This window comes from Microtus oregoni, unplaced genomic scaffold, assembly GCF_018167655.1.
Source record: "Microtus oregoni isolate MIOR12 unplaced genomic scaffold, Mior012 000008F_ref0000371, whole genome shotgun sequence".
Lineage (NCBI taxonomy): Eukaryota > Metazoa > Chordata > Mammalia > Rodentia > Cricetidae > Microtus > Microtus oregoni.
Window position 1 is genome coordinate 19,242,842 of NW_024543067.1, and position 17,061 is coordinate 19,259,902.

Consider the following 17,061-nt stretch of genomic DNA (forward strand, 5'->3'; position numbering starts at 1 on the left):
TCAAATTTTACAGCATGAAAGAACTCCAATGCTCATACAGCACCCTTACACATGAGCAAGGCAAATCGGTTTATGTACATTGCCTTTTAATGAAAGTACTCCACTCTGCCCAATTCCACGCCTACTGACATTCTAGAAAGCACCTCAGACTTAATTACTCTCAGCTAATAATTCAGTATCACTGTATTTCCAAAGGGCATTTTAAAAGTTCCTTGAGAATTTCGTGCATGCATCTGTCTGATCATATTCCCCAACAGTGACTAGGTTGTTACAGCAGCAGTGTAAGAGTGACTTTGGTTTTTTGTTTTTGTTTTTTTTTTCTGTTCCCCAAATTTCTTTATCACTTAAGGAAGAAAAGGCTATCACTTTGATTTATTTTATACACTCTAGTAGTGGAAAAGACATTTACAGATTCCTGAAATAATCTCTCCCAGAAGTCAACTGTGAACTGAAATTCTAGGAACCATGATGTGATTTAATTAGACACTAAATTCAAAGAGGTTATTCTTTTCCTCTTCTGATTAATGCATGTCCACTGTCCTGTGTGGTGCTCTCATGTATACCTCTGGAAACCAATATCTATAAAAAATGGAATGACATTAAAATGGAATGAGATTGTCAAACAGCATCTTTTATCTAAGTTGATAACCTTCAAAGCAGTCTCATCCACAAACGTTAACACCTGTGCAAGAAAGAAAAGGAGTTAGACTTACATCTTGCATTTCTGTCTTCACCTTAACTTCCATTTCTTTCATGTTTGTTATGCTTAAAGTCTTTGCCCTAAATTCAAGGCAGATGAAAGTTATGAGTCATTTCCTGATCACTATATTAGCAGAGAAAAATCAAAAGCAACAGTTTGGTTTATCTTAAAAATTAGAAATTACGTGGTTTATACTCTATGGAGAGTTGTCTAGAAGATATTGGTAAATCTACACTTTGTAGAGAATAACAACAGAGGTATCTCACTAAAAATTAGTAAGTAGAGTTTATCTTATTTAATTCCACCCAGAATCCCATAGCTCCAAACTTAAAAAGTTACAAATATTAAAAAAAAAAACCTATGAAATGAGAAAGGGCTAAAGATTATATGGTGCCTGAGTGGAAAGAAAAAAAAGGTGGCAAAAATCTATGATAACAATCTGTATTTGAGGTTGATAAATTTGAGGTTGTATTTGAGGTGAAAGCATATTTTATATTTTAATTTTAGTTTTTAAAGTTATTATAGATAATCCCAGGGAACCCATGCGAATAGAGTGTGACCGTCAGGATCTGACCTCTGGGAATTCAGGAAAGGAATTGTTCAAATCAGGTGACGGGGTTGAACATGTGCAGTCAACAGACAAAGCGATGAAGAGTTCCGCAGCAAATGACACAGATTCAAAAAGTGAAAGTGGTCATTTAATTTCTCAAATGATGATAACCCTATGAAATTAGTTGCAGTTTGGACTTTAAGAGACTCTGTTCCAGCTGACAGTGCTCAGAAGGCAGTAGAGCCTTTAAGAGTTTAGGGACAGTAGAAGGCAACTATATCACCGGACGAGTGCCCTTGAAGGTGACGTGGGCACCTAACCCCTTTCTCTCTTTGTTTTCCAGACATTTAGGAAGAGTAGATTTATTCCACTACTCACTTCCACCTTGGAAGCACTGGGCCACTTCAGGCCCAAGGCAACCTCCAAAGTTGTAGGCAAAACAAAGTTGTCCCTTTAAGTTGGTTTATTTCAGCGAGCTGTTACAATATTGATGATTCTTTCTATTATGACCGGTATTAGTATATATCATATATAAGTAAAATATTTTGCAAATTCTGTTTCCCCACTGGATGCAAGAGGATATTAAATTATAGAACAATATATATATTGTGTAAAAATAAAGGCAACTATAAATCACGTGTTTTGCTGTGGAGTAAAGGAAACAATATTTAAATAAAGCCTTACCTTGGAAAGCGTCCTATCACGATGGCTATGGTGCAGACAACACCGAACAACAAGCCCACATTGGCAGCAAAGCATATTGTAAATATGTAAGTACTGATCCATATGCCCTAAGGAGACGAGGGAGAAAGGAGACACTGCTACTCTCTCATTTTCCTCAGAGCTGCAAGTCCCTCACAAATGTACTCAACAGCACTTCAGTCTCTCTCTCTCTCTCTCTCTCTCTCTCTCTCTCTCTCTCTCCCTCCCTCCCTCCCCTTGCCCCTGTGACTGTAAAAGAGAGAGCCAGGGTGGCAGAGGACATGCAAGATGAGACCATGATGTGAGTTGAGTATGGTAGGCCAGATGGAAGCTTATTAGAGTAGAACCTCTCCATGTGGGTTTCAGGGATCAAACTCTGGCCATCTGGTTTGGCATATTATCTAATGTGAATAGAAATACAGAAATACAGAACCATGCCGAGGCTCCGTCATACTCTAAGTGGTAGAAGAGGAGATGCTCTTTGTTTAACCTGTAGGAATGCCAACCCTTAGTTCAAGACTCAAGTACTATATATCAGATCTATATGTATGTGCACAAAATTATGTCCAAATGCCCTGCTACTTCTTGTTGAACACAATGTGGTGCAAGCAACTCTTCGCAGGTCTCTTGTCCTTCTCAACAGCTTTCTGTTTTCTGTGATCACTGTACAAACAGCTGATATTGTTTGCTAAAATTCAAGGTCAGTAAAGCCTAGCGTAAAGCTAACCGAAGAAACCAACACTGCCAATGATTTTAGATCAACTACTGGAAAGATCATTTATTAAAGCCACTTCTTAAAAAGCTACACTATCAGAGTGGACTTAATTCTTAGAAGGATTTCAGAGATTTTTTTTAAGAAAACAAATTTTCTTTTCATTGTAATTTTAAGTTTATTGTAATTTTACCGACCACTTACAGTTATCATTGCAACAAGAAAAAAGGTGGGTGTTTCTAAACTTAGTGATAAAAAATACCTTCAAAAGCAAAAATAATTTACAAAATCTAAAAATGTTATACTTCTAAACATAAAATCATAAATTTATAAAATTCTAGATGAAGAATTATTTCCAAATTATTTTTCTCAAATAAGTATACCATTTTGCCTATCCATGCAATTCTAACTTGGTTTCTTTCTATGTCAGTGTTTTAAAGTACCTTCAAAAACATAATTCTTGTCATGCATGAGTGAAAGATTGAAAACCCACTCTGTAACCTAAAGATTGTTTAAAATCTTTTATTTATACAGTTCCCCCAAAAAACAGAGTCAACAAGACAAAACGGCAGCCCTCAGAATGGCAAAACATCTTCACCAACCCCACATCTGACAGAGGACTGATTTCCAAAATATATGAAGAACTTAAAAACCTAAACACCAAAATGCCAAAAGATAGTATAAAATCTTGGTGACAGCTCAGTCCCACACCCCCTCCTAAGGCTGAGGGATTATCTCATCACTCCCTTCTCTCCACCTACCTGTCTTTCCCTTCTGAGCTTGCCCGTAATTCTGTGGTCCTTCCCTCTTTCCTCTCTGTATTGTCCTCTGTCCTCTTCTCTCAACTACATCCCCACTGGCTTTTCCCCATTTGCCCCTTCCCAGCATCTGTGACCTACTGTGACCTGTCTAGAGCATCCCAGCACAGTCTGGTATATAGTCATATATAAAAGTATAGCTCTACAACCACAGCATCATCTTCTATAGGTCAGACTCTCCAAGTGATTAGCAATTTCCTCTGGTTACTTTATAGCTAATATTATCAAATGTAAATTAATAATAAACTAGTCCAACAATTCCAGACCAAGCAAACCCAACCAACCGATTGTATGAGGGGGCCTTGGCAAACTTTAAAGGGCAGAGAATAAATATTTTAGATCTCAGTTGAGAGCTCCTGATTCTGCCAGGGTGAGGTAAAAGTGGTTCTAGACATCATGTCACTGATGGGTGTGTGTGACTGTGTGCCAATCCAACTTTATTTTCAGAAACAGGCAGTGTGCTGTGTTTGGTGCAAAGTCTTCTGAGAGTCTGTTGTGTTTTTAAGTTTTAATTACTGTGCCTAAGAGACCCATGAAATAAAAATTCCTCTAGCCTGTAAGTCTTTTGCCCAAAGACAGATAATTCTTGAAATACTGGAGGCTATGATTTATTTTTTCACTCCCTTAAATAAACTTGTTTGCCCCCTCCCAAAAAAAGAATAAGTCCCAACAGTGTTCTGTAACAAATAAAGGCCCAAATATCAGTTTTCTATCACAGATTTCAGGAAATAGTAAGCTCTTAGCACTCACACTCTTTCTCAAAGAATTGCTTGGGAACCACAACCCCTAAACACAAGTTAACCTTAAGCTAACTAAACTATAGGAGACATTTGTTCTCATCCCTTCAAGACAATGAGTCAAGAGTTCAGCAGCCATGGAATGACTTTACTCTCCTGACCTAGGTCATGCTAGCCACTTGGATGGTGAGCACCAGTGAGATTATATACAACTGGGTCAGCTTCTTAACTCAGATCTAAAGTGTGCGTGAAACTCCTGTAGAGTCCTGTTTCCTCATTTCTTTGCAGGAGTTTTACACACAACTATAGATAGAATCAGTCTAAAACTAAAAATACATACAAGACTTCTGGGGGTTTTGTGGGGGGAGAGTGCTTGGCTTTGTTTTTGGTTTTTCAGAGAGTTTTTTTTTTTTTGTTGTTTCTTTGTGTTGCTTTTTTGCTTTTAGTCGTGTTTGGTTTTTTTAGACAGAGTTTCACTGTAGCTTTGGAGCCTGTCCCGGAACTAGCTCTGTAGACCAGGTTAGCCTTGAACTCACAGAGATCCGCCTGCCTCTGCCTCCCGAGTGATGAGATTAAAGGCGTGCGCCACCACCGCCTGGCTGTTTTTTATTTTTGTTTGTTTGTTTTTTGAGACAGAGCTTCTCTGTCTAGAACTGGGTGTCCTGGACTCTCTCTGTGGACCAAACTGGCCTTGAATTTACAGAGATCCACCTGACTCTGCCTCCAGAGTGTTGGGATCCAGAGTGTTGGGATTAAAGGTGTGCAGTACCACTGCCCAGCAAGACCTCTGTTTTTTAAAGTGGTGACTTCTTACATAATTTTTGCTTTGTAAATCACTTCATATCTGTTGGGAGCTGTGAACCCCCAGATCCTGAATTTTTTGTAAACAACTTTTTTTTTTTTTTTTTTTTTTTTGCTTTGAGACAGCTTGCAGCTGCTCTGAGCACGAGACTCTCAGGAGTTTTTGATGGCAGGGACTGGGTTTTGGTGAGTTTGGCTGGGATGTGGTTATTGGTTAAGGATCTCTATATAAGAGGCTCTGGTACACAATAAATGGAGGTATTCATGTTTTAAGGATGACCTGTGTCTCAGTATGTCGTTGTGTGTTTCAAACTCCAGCCTCTTGCCCGGTTCACGAACTGTATGGTAGTGCATGGAGCATAGACAGGTGTGGTGCCCTACACACATCACTGAGACAAAATGACTATTAACGGCCTTTTTCTTCACCTGGTCCCCAGCACTGGGGATCCATTCCACATTCAGTGCAAGTCTTTGCATCTTAGTTCATCCGCTCTGGGCACAGCATGGCAGACACACCCAGAGTTTACTTTACTAATCTCCGGGTTTCTCAGTTCACTGACATTGACAACCGAAACTAACAGTCAAAGCTAGAGATGACAGAAGACAGAATGCAGAAGTGACTGTGTCACGTCACCAAGCATCCACCGCTCAGCTAGGGACATATCTTAAGCAAACATGCCTGACTCCGAACTGCCGGCTGCATCAGGTTACCTGCCAGCTCCTGCAGCTACCACATTGCCTGTAGTCCTATAGGAATCGCTGAGACACCCAGCCAACTAAAGGAAAAGAGAGACCTGCGACAGAGCCAAAGCCTTGGGCATGCAATAAACATCTCAAGAGGGAAAAAAACCTCATGATACACAGGGAACTCCAAGCATACACTTACACTTATTTAATAAAAAATAGAAAATTTGAAGAAAAAAAAGCAATCTGGAAAAACTAAATAAAGTAACTGATTGCAAATAAGAACACATTCATATAAAAACAGTATTTAAGGTTGTAAAGCAGGATAAACATAACTAGACATACATAACAGAAAAGAAAATCTAAAGACACTGCATACAGGAAAAATAAAAATACTGATAAATATACGGTTCACGAATGAGAAAGCAGATCATATATTTGCAGAACAATATTCAAGTGCAACCAATTCCTACCCTGAGGTCAAACATGAGATTCACAGAAATTTTATACTTATCCTAAGCCACAGAAATAGTAAAAAAATGAACTTTGTGGGCAGGAAGAATGAAGGTCATGGAGTATTAATTTAGAGAAGCACGTTCACATAAATTACAAGAGTTATATTGTCTGTGACTTCTCTACCTAATCCATCAATATCTGAAAATACGGCCAGCTCTAAGAGGCCCTGAGGGGAAGCGTTTTAGACAGCCGGACATTTTCTTATGGTATATAAAATTATCAGTATTTTCAAAATGAAATGGCTCAGGGAGTATAAACTCCATGAGATTTCCTAGAAAACTACTTGATAATGACACACAAAATAGAGATGAGTGATTCCTAAACTAGTCTTTTAAAAAAAAAAAAACTCATGGTGAACAATACATGTTTCTGTGTTTCTGTGCCTTCCTCCTGAACAAATGGTGTCAAGAAGGTTGAGGATTTACCGGGCTATGCCTCCCTCATGCATTGAGCCTGTGCTCTCCTCAGACACACAGGCGACATTATGGAAGTGAGAGCCAGCGTGCCCAAAGCTTCCTTGCACAGAGGGCCAGAAGAGACAGTTCAATAAGACAAGTGCCATGAGGGCGGAGCAGGGGCTACTCAGGAAATTCTTCCATCGCCCCAGAGAGAGGGAGGACTTCGAGATGCTTTTACGGAGGCCGGTTTCTCTAGAATCTGAGTACACTAAATATTTCTGTTAGCCAAAACACACTTTCTCAGTGTTTAGTGTTATCTAATCTGTTCTGTTCCCAGAGGTATCTTATTAACGTGATCCCCTCCGCAGTTTAATCCATTTGGAAGTCAAGCTGTAAGACGTTTGGGCATTAGTGTGGACACCACTGAGACCCACCTTGGGTCCATATACCATACAGTTAATGCTGGGCTTTCATGCACACGATAGTTCATCATACTTCTCAGTGTGTACTTTCTCAGTAACTCTGCCTTCAAAATCATCCCATAATTTAAATTGGGGACCCTCGATTCATTCAAATTAGCTACTCTGTCTTTGAAATTTATCAAACTACATAGTCATCAAAATAAGACAAAATTGGAAAAAAGAAAAAAAAAACAATCAGATAAAATTCTGTGTTGATGTTTTCATTTGACTTGTGAAAACCTAACTAGGCAGACGCAAGCCTCAAACGGTTAAGTGTGTGTGCTGCCAGTGTAAGTATTAGCGTGTACTTGGTAGCATGTGCTTCAGCCAAAGAGGAAAATGTCCGGGCAAAATGCAACTCACCCAATCGATTTTATCCACATTCCAGTATTTTTTTAAATCCCGGAACTGTATTAACATTCCCTTGAGTCCCACGACAATAATGCTTGCAAGAACGCACTGCCGAGAAAAGACAGATTGGGGAGGAAACGGGACAAAGACTTTAATGTTGTTTTTTTTTTTTTAAGTAAATTGTAGAGAAAAGCTGTCACCAATTAGGTTAATGTAATATTTGTTTAAAATTAACTTATTTTGTGCTTTAGGGATACAACATCAATTTAAGAAAATCATTGGCTAAAACTGATCAAGTTGAAAAGAACAGATAGGAAAAAGAAAGTGAATTATGAGGGAGAATATCACAAGGCTGGAGGTTCCTTTTACTTGTTCTGTGTTTTGAAATATGTTTGTTACAGAAATTATACATTTGTCTCATATATTTCTTCACAGGGTCCTGACAGTAGTCACTGTTTCTCCTAGAGATGCTTATACCCGTGAAAAGTGAACTTGAGTACTAAGCAGTTATCGTATGGAAACGGTGACTCTCCCAACCCAGAGGTTAGGACTGGCCTGGTACCCGGGATCGCCAGGGAGCCCGGGGCTTATGTAGAGGTAGATTCAACACCAGCGTGGAGGCCCTCAGAACAAAGGATGTGTCTATGCTGGGGAGATGGATTTTTGTCCTCCACACCATTTCTCCAGCCCGCACTTTCTGGAGAATTCTCTGAAAGCCTCTCTTTTTCCACTGCTGGGGATCAAACCAAGGAATTTGCGCATGCTTAGTTAGTGCTCTGACGTCGAGCAACACCCCGAGTCCCGGAAGTCTACTCTTCATGAGATTATTCCTAGTTCTGTTCTCCCTCATGAAATGTGTCCATCCTTCCAACCTTCACTTAGGTAAAATGGCTTTCAGATTTAGGGTTATTGTATTTATTCTCCCAGGATATTTAATGCACAATAATTCTAATTAAAAGTCCAGAACTATTACATAAAAAAGCAATACTGTACCATGGGCAGCCAGTACAGCAAAGGTCCAACTGCATAGATGACAATAAGGACGCAAATGCAAGATATTAGACAAGCCACCTGTAAAACACAAGACAGACAACAAAGAAGGCTGTGAACTGTATTGCTATGTCAAAGCTACGGGAATAGGGGCAAGAAACAAAAGGTTCACGTGTTGTTAGATTGCACGGACTGTCATTATCTGTGTTCTGCCGTGAAGAGACAGCAAATGTAACAGTCGACAAACTGGTACAACCAAGTAAACTCAGTGGTGAGACAGTCACACACATGTGTGAGTGCGTGCACGCGCACACACCCACATAGAACACCATTTATTTGTACAGCACATCATAGTGATGGGTTGTTGCAAGAGGGAGACCACCGAGGAAAGTCCTATAGCCTGACTCTACTCATTATTTTCTAGAAGGTAATAACTGAAGAATTCACAGCCTGGGGTTTTCTTCTGTTTATGACAGATTTGCACCAAAATGGTTCTCTCTCTCTCTCTCTCTCTCTCTCTCTCTCTCTCTCTCTCTCTCTCTGTGTGTGTGTGTGTGTGTGTGTGTGTGTGTGTGTGTGTGTGTGTGTGTGTCTGGAATTCCTCACAAGGAACTCTGGCAATGTAGTGGTCAGACGGAGTTGCAGGAGCAGTCTCTCTGCCAGAACTACAGATTTCACTTTACTAATCCCAAGAAGTCTTTAGTATCATGCTCTATCCCACCGAGCCTGTTGACAAAGGTCAATAGGAACCACCTGCCTCCCACAGCCATGAGAGAATCTAATTTTCCAGAAGCTGGAGCCCCTGACTACATAAGAAACATTTGACTAAAGTGCCATCCTAAGAGGCCTTCACCAGTCCTCAAAGATACCTAAAATATCACTATGAAGGCATCAGAGGGAATCTTTTGTGTTGGAATGGTTTAAATTTAAATTACAGGAATAATTTCAGAATCTGACAAGGACAAGAGAAGTTTTCTCTGACAGTGCTGTCAGGGCAGCTGTAGAGACTCGGAAACCAGTCTGTTTCATATGAACTTAACACACACACACACACACACACACACACACACACACACGTACCGTAGATCTAGAAAGAACAGACAGGTTACAGGGCATCCTCCAAACAGCAGCATAAAGCAGATGTGTGGAACTCAAAGCCACTGTGGTAAAAAGACACTAGACACAAAAGATGCAATTCTGGACCAAAGACAATCTTTAAAAGAGAAAAAGTATAGGATGCCAGGATATGGAGGTAGGTACTAAAAATTAAATATAATTAGACATAAGGAAATACCCATTTTGAATGGTAGAAATATTTTACATATTGATTTTGTGATTATACAAAATTTAATGTCTTGATCGGTGAGCTTTACACATAAAACGTGGTAGTGTTTACGAGAGCTAGTAAGCCCTATAAGACTGATTCTAAAGAGAGACATTGAAAGCCATTGAAACAACTGCTGGCGTGCACACAAACACACCTGGGGCCACCTGCCTGGATGCTTGTCTTGGACTTGGGTCTTTGAAGGACCTGCTGTAGGAGGAGAGGTCCCAAAATAGAAGCAGGTAGATGACAGCTCACCAGACATTCTGATAGGTTACAAGTAGACACTTGTTTAAAGGGATAGGAAAATACACTAACTGCCAAGCTTCACTCGGGTAAGAAGTCAATGCTTTCAATCCCACACTTTCGATCTGAAGCACAGGGAGACTGGTGCCTCATCCAAGGTCAGGGAGCACGGGAGAAAGGTAAGAAGGCCACGTGAAGCCTGCACTGGATCCACATCCTTACAATTTGGGGGTTTTGTTTTGTTTGGTTGGGCAGTTTCTTTCCCTTTCTCTGGATTGTCTTTTCATTCAGTCCGTTGTGTATATATTAACCACTCAAAAATATGTGATCACTTAGAGAATATCAACCCCATAATTTTTAAACTTTATTTATCTTATGTGTATGGGTATTTCGCCTGAATATGTTTATGCATTGTGTACCTGGTGCCCATGGAGGCCAGAAGAGGGTGTCAGATCCTGTAGAGCTGGACTTACAGATAGCTGCCATCAGGTGGGTGATAGAAATTGAATCCTGGTCCCCTGGAGGAGCTATCAGTGTTCTCTCCAGCCCAACGCCTTATTTTAATGTGAAAGTTGAATACAACACAAGCCGACACGTTTGGAAAATTCTTCTAGCTTGTCAGCAATTGCTAGTGGTGGGAAAGTGGGGGGGAGCATCCCTCTCTTTCCCTGTCTCTCTGTCTCCCACATAGTCTCTCTCTGTAGGAGATTAAACATTAAACGGCAATCTTATTTCTAATAGTCTTTAAATACTGACGATAACCTTAATGAGAATAAGCCCAATGCACAGACGTTGGGTTTCCAAAGATTTGCTTACTTTTTGACTTCTGTTTCATTTACTGACAATGTGCCCTTTTGTTTTCCCCTTGAACTGGAGTAGGCCAGTATCACTCTTCCAGTTTTAGGTATTGTCTCAGATTTAAAGTGGAGCATTTGCTTCCCAGCACGGGCAATGGAGATTGAGCGAACACATAATCATTTCGGTCTGACATTGTTCAAAGTGAGGTTGTGCCACAAGGTTTTCGGAGCTATTTTTTAAAGTCCCTGGCAATCACAAAGGATGCTATATGAACTACACAGCAACTAAATAATAGTAAGCAAAAGGCACCTCCTTGAGGCTCTTTACGAAAAGTATTTTATTTATCTCCTTGTCCTGTGAGAACAGAAACAGAGCATAAGTAAGTCCTCAATATATTTTAGAAAGATTAGGTTATCGCGGGGCGGTGGTGGCGCACGCCTTTAATCCCAGCACTCAGGAGGCAGAGGCAGGCGGATCTCTGTGAGTTCGAGGCCAGCCTCGTCTACAGAGCTAGTTCTAGGACAGGCTCCGAAGCTACTGAGAAACTCTGTGTCAAAAATAAACACAAAAATGAAAAAAGAAAATAAAGAGAAAACTTTAGGATATTAATGCTGAAGGCAAGTGTTCACATCCTTACCGTCCACAAGCCAGTTATCGCCCATGTATTTTCCCCCTCTGAACCTTCCATGTCATGCTGACTAAATGCCTCGTGATAATTTCTTTTTTAAATTTCCAGCAGTCATATCTAAGAGCTAAGTCTGTATGAAAGTTAATGAAATCTTTATTTTCTTCACATTTTATTACAGGGTTACATACATATAAGTGTATATATGTAAACATTCCACATAAATTTTGTTTCAGAGGGACAGAGAGAATGACGCACAGCATTCATCTGTGCTGTCAATCCCAGTAACGCCGTTATCATCGCTCATTACTGACAAAGACGACCACTAAAGGCATCAGCATCCTCATACATACATGATGCTTTGCTTCCTAAGCAGAGGTCAAATGATGCACAGATTTATGGGAAGTGGTGGAACTGAAAAAAGATAGGAAAGGGCAGGAAGAAAGGATAAGAGGCAGGGCACTGGGCAACACAGCTAAATTAAGAAGGCCTTGAAGAAGATGCAAGCAATGAGCCAACTTCTGGTAAAACAAAAGGAGCATGGTTTTGCAAATTAGAGCCCAGAGGCAATCATAGCATTGCAGAAAAGCCTGCCAGCTGCTGTTTTCAGTTGTGGCTGCACAGCCTCTGCAGCAGATGCTGTCTGGCTTCCCTCATGGCTCTGTGATCCCCCTGAAGCCCCCGAGAAGCACGGATGCATCTCCGCTGTTGGAAGTGAAGAGAAGCGTGCAGGAGAGGGAGTCAGGGGACACCAAGCTCCTGCCCAGAGTTAAGGTTTCAGTTCAGAAAGGAGGGAAGTCAGAAACAGTATCCATGTGCGCTGTTTGTCTAACTCTCCCAAAGGCTGTTCTTAGAGTCACAGGCTTTGGGCGTCCTATCTAATGGAGGGCGCAGCTGAGAGAATTTCCACATACGGAAGGTGAATCTGTGTCTGTGTCTTTGATCACAGAACTTGCTACTAAATGATCAGTATCTTTTGTTATTTCTTTTGAAACAATTCAATTAGTTTTTCTGAGACACCCAAGTCTTTATCCTCCACTCACTCACATAAAACAGCCCTGGATTCCCTGCCAACCACCACCATGTTAGCTCTGAAGTATTTGAAGTGTGTCTAGTCCATATTGAGTCAGCTTGCACATGCAAAATATATACCAGATCCCCAAGCTTTATTGGAGAAAAAATGCATAAGGTATTGTGTGTAGTTCTGTAATCCATATTGAAATTATCATAACTTTATTCTATCAGGTAAGTTAAAGTATGTTAAAATCAGTTTTGATAGGTTTTCTTTTTTTTAGATACAGACACTAAATAAATTACTTGGGTAGCTCATATTATATTTCTGTTGACCAGGACTGCTCTCAAGTATGTGATCAAATATCTGATTTTAAATAGAAGTTTTCCAGCAACGATGTTATAATCTATTTAAATTTTATTAATGACAACACAAACTGCCTTTGGTCTGTCTGATCAAACTCTCACAGTTGACAATGGGGTTCTCGAGGGTGAACTATTGCAAACTGGATCCCTGGGCTGGCGAGATAGCTTAGTTGGTAACGTGCTTGGCATGGGAACACCTGAACTGAGGTTTTGAGCCACAGAACCCACACAGAAAAAACTAGATATGGTAACACAAACTTATAATTCCAGTGGTGGGGGAGGAGGCAGGTGGATCCCAGGGGCTCACTAGCCAGACAACCTAGCCTGTTTTGCAAGACGGAGGCCAAAGGGGGCCCTGTCTCTAAAAAACAAGGTGAAAGGCGCCCATGGAATGACACCAAGGTTGAGTTCTGGTCTCTTCACACACATATGCATGTATATCTGCAAACACACATGCATTTACATACACATGGACAACCTGCAAACACACAGAAAGGCACGCAGGAGGGCAAAGCTACGTGGCTGAGAAGATTTGTCTAAGAAAGCACTAGGTGGGAAGGAAACATCAGCTCCTTTCCTGGCCGTTAAGCACTAGGTGGGAAGGAAACATCAGCTCCTTTCCTGGCCGTTCTGGCGCATGCCTTTAATCCCAGCGCTCGGGAGCCAGAGGCAGGTGAATCCCTGTGAGTTTGAGGCCAGCTGGGACTGTTACACAGGGAAACCCTGTCTCGAAAAACAAAACAACAACAACAACAACAAAAAATCAGCTCCTGAACCGAGCAGAGCAAAGCCTTCTGTGGAATGGAAGAAAGAAATAAAATGATGGTGTTTTTCTCTTGTCAGGAAGGTCCCTGTATTGCCGTTGTCTGTAGAGCTCCGGAACGAATCCTGTGTGTGGCAGAAAGTGCGCTGTTATTAACTACGCCGCCAGCCTTCAGCAGGTAACTACACAAAAATATCTCCACAAAGTGCTCCTGTGAGAACACGGAAATTGTTGCAGGTGTTACGGTAATTAATAAGGGTAACGTGATTATCACCTGCGCTTTGAGGCGTCGTAATTAGATAAAAAGGTGAAGGGCTTTTTGTGCTCCAGGTTAATTCAGTGGGTCTGTGTCCCAGCGCTGAGGAGAGGCAGGCAGGCCCTTGAAGGGTCTGCGCTGGGAAATCTTGACCTGTGGGGAAATGCTTGCATGGGTAGCGGGTAGCTGAGTGTTGGTGAGTAGCTGTGTGCTGGGTCTCCCCAGGAAAAGTTATGTCACACAACATCTGGGACAATTCCTTACTTCAGCCACCTTTCCCTCAACTTTCTCACCTAGAAACTGAAGAGAGCAAGTTTACATCTTTCCCTGAGGGGCCTAAAGGACCGAGTCTGTTTCTATAGAAAGAAAGACACACGATGCCGCACACAAAGTCAGTATTGTTTGCACCACCATCCGTACCATCCTCTCCATCATCACCATCCTGCCTAGCACAGGTCAGGCTTGCAAAAAAAATGAACCCATTTGAGTTCCTAAAATATAAACAATGTAAAACAATGGTTTCATTAAAACCCCTCCAAATATTCACATATAGAATATTTGGCACTTTGGCACATTTGCTCAATGCTATACATGGAATGTTAGTGTCAAGAACAGATTCTGCATAGGTTTGGTTTTATTTTATTTTAAGGAAGTGAGCAAAATAGAAGGGAAAAAGTCACCCAGACTGTTTAGGTTAACCGAGCCACCACTAGAGGGAGCCCTGGCTTCAAAATTGCCGCTAATGAAGCTGCCAGGAGTGTAGAATTCAGTGTTTTGCTCCTTGAATCACCGACCCTGTGGGAAGCCCTTAACCGGAAAGATAACGCGAGGGGGGGGGGGGGGGGTGGAGGAGCAGGAGAGGGAGGGGCTTGTTCTTAAAAGCTGCTTCGAAAATACAAATTAGCAACATTTTCAAAGCTGGGAACCTCTCTCTCCTACTGAGACGGGCGGGGGGGTGGAGGCGGGGTGGGGGGGGCTGACGGTCGTGTGCACAGTCCCGCTTTCCCTGCAGGGGAGGTGTTACCTGTGTCTTTGCTCCTGTGCTGTACAGTCCAGCCGTCCTTCCCATGGCAGCAGCACTTGGGATACAGAAGAAAAATGAAGGGATCACATTGCTGAGGCCGTGGGCCAGAAATTCCTGCAGGATTAGTTACGGGAGAAGAGAACAAGTCTTTATCACAATCCCCTTCTATGGTCCCAGGTCCAGTTTGTCAGGGAGTGGAGCCTGTTTATGTTCAGTTGCTATTCTCCTCATCCGCTGAGATGTCACCCTTTACAATAAAAATCGCTCACATCCACTGACGGTTACTTTCTTTCTAAGAGCGTCCCTCTTTCAATTCTTACAACCAACACGTGAGGAAATTGTATTTATTCATAATTTCCATATTCTAAGTCGTCCCAGTTGGGCTTCTATTCCCACCCTTTCCTCAACGACTTCTGCCCAAGAAATTCAACGGCTACGTCTTACCTTACCTGTATAAAGAAGCATTTGCCACAGTTGCTTTGTCCGCCCTTTTTAAAAGGTCCCGTCAATCGGCGTCTAGGACCTCACACTCCAAGTCTGTCTCTAGATCTCAGTCTGTCACCTGTCGGTTCCCTTTGTCACCTAACCAATCGCAAACGTAGGACTATTTCTCTTGTGTATCTACATCTTACCTACGCAAATATAGACTGGTAACTCCCACCCCTACATCTTCAGCATGGAGTCCTCTCCTGAACTTCAGACTCCTCTATCCAACCTGTTATCTGCCATCCGCATCTGACGGCTAACGGGAACTCGGTAACTGGTCCACAGGGTTCTCCCATGCCCATCACATCCTCCCAGGTCTAGTCCCAGACTGTACAGTCATCCACGACTCTTCCCAGAAACTCCATATGCAGTTCAGTGCACAGCCACATGCGCCCCTCCCCCACAGGGCCTGCTCCAGCCGTCATGTTTCCACTGGATAAACAGAAACCCCTCCTAACACCTTGTCTGCCCCTCTTGGGATCAGTGACTGTAAACAATCTCTGGCCTCAGAGAGATGTGGTTCTGACCAGCAAATGTAGATAGCGAATAGACAGTTATAAAGCAGGCTGGGAAGGGTGCAGAGAGGCCTGGACCACAGAAGTCCTGTGACGTGAGGATGTGGATGACGAAGTCGTACAGACTTTTGAGGGGGTAGGAGTCACAGGAAATAGAGCCATGAGGGCAAATTCCCCCAGCCAGAATCCTGGAGTTCTAAGGAGAAACACAAAGTGTGGCTCAGACGTTCACAAGAGACCAGATAAGGAAAGGGACCCTGCAGACAGACAGCCTCGTCACCATGGTAGTGAGGTCTGTGAGCTGAGCATGAGAGCTTGGAGTTCCTGTGGATGAAAGCATTCATCTGTGCATGTCACTATTTTATCCTTGGACCTATCGTAGGACCTAATGCACACATATCCAGAGAGTCATATGATCCCATATAAAGTCATATGATCTCCGTGTGAGTTCTGCGTACAGGTGAAAATGTGGGGCCTTGGGGCATGGAAAGGACACTGGGGGGAAAGAGAGTCAGTGAACAAGAATGAATGCCCTCTCAGGTATGTCGGAACAGACTTCCCACCCTGTAGGGTCTTAAAGTTAGTGTTCTACTTTCGGATCCCTAAGCATTCAAAGGTATCTATCATGAAATGATAAATAAGCTTGGATTCTCTCCTAAAACCAGATAAAAGAACATGAAGGTGCACGCCTCTAACAATGTATTTTAAGGGTCAGTAAGATGACTCAGCAGGTGAAGGCACTGGCTACAAAACCCGATGATCTCGGTTCAATCCCAGGACCCACACGGTGGAGCCAAGAATTGAACCCTGGAGATTGTCCTCTGACGCACACGCAGATAAACAGAGGGAATAAGCAAATCGATGGAGTGTGAACTGTGAAAGTTGAGCTCCCCGCCTCCTCGGAGGCTTTGCTGATTTGTTCTGCCCATTCTTCTACACATTCAAATATTTGACATTTTCAGTATCTAACAGTCTAGAGAAGAGTAACACACTGGCTCGGGAGGGATGGGGGGCGCACTCCACCTGGTTGTCATCCACTGAATATTTGAACTTCTTGGCAGACCCTTGAGCAAGAGCCAGTGAGGCCACGTAGCCTACAAGTGCAACTCCAAAAGCTTCAGTGAGCACTGCATTGAGGATGTTCATCGGTGGAGCACGGGGCGGAGGAATCCTAGCGAGAGAAAGACTGAATTGAAGCTGTGGGCCTTCCTAGTATTTCTGTACAAC

At 42.2% G+C, this 17,061-nt stretch overlaps 1 protein-coding gene across 3 annotated transcripts in view; it reads right to left on the reverse strand.

The window, feature by feature from the left end:
- The window catches only part of Slc26a7 (solute carrier family 26 member 7), a 104,958-nt gene that overhangs the window by 15,403 nt on the left and 72,494 nt on the right, over positions 1-17,061 (reverse strand). For all 3 annotated transcript variants that reach the window (XM_041657369.1, XM_041657367.1, XM_041657368.1), the window contains exons 8-13: positions 16,858-17,005; positions 14,834-14,947; positions 8,424-8,501; positions 7,443-7,538; positions 1,935-2,041; positions 714-780 (exon numbers count right to left, since the gene is read on the reverse strand). In XM_041657369.1, the coding sequence (XP_041513303.1) occupies positions 714-780; positions 1,935-2,041; positions 7,443-7,538; positions 8,424-8,501; positions 14,834-14,947; positions 16,858-17,005 (610 nt within the window). The remainder of the gene's footprint in view (positions 1-713; positions 781-1,934; positions 2,042-7,442; positions 7,539-8,423; positions 8,502-14,833; positions 14,948-16,857; positions 17,006-17,061) is intronic.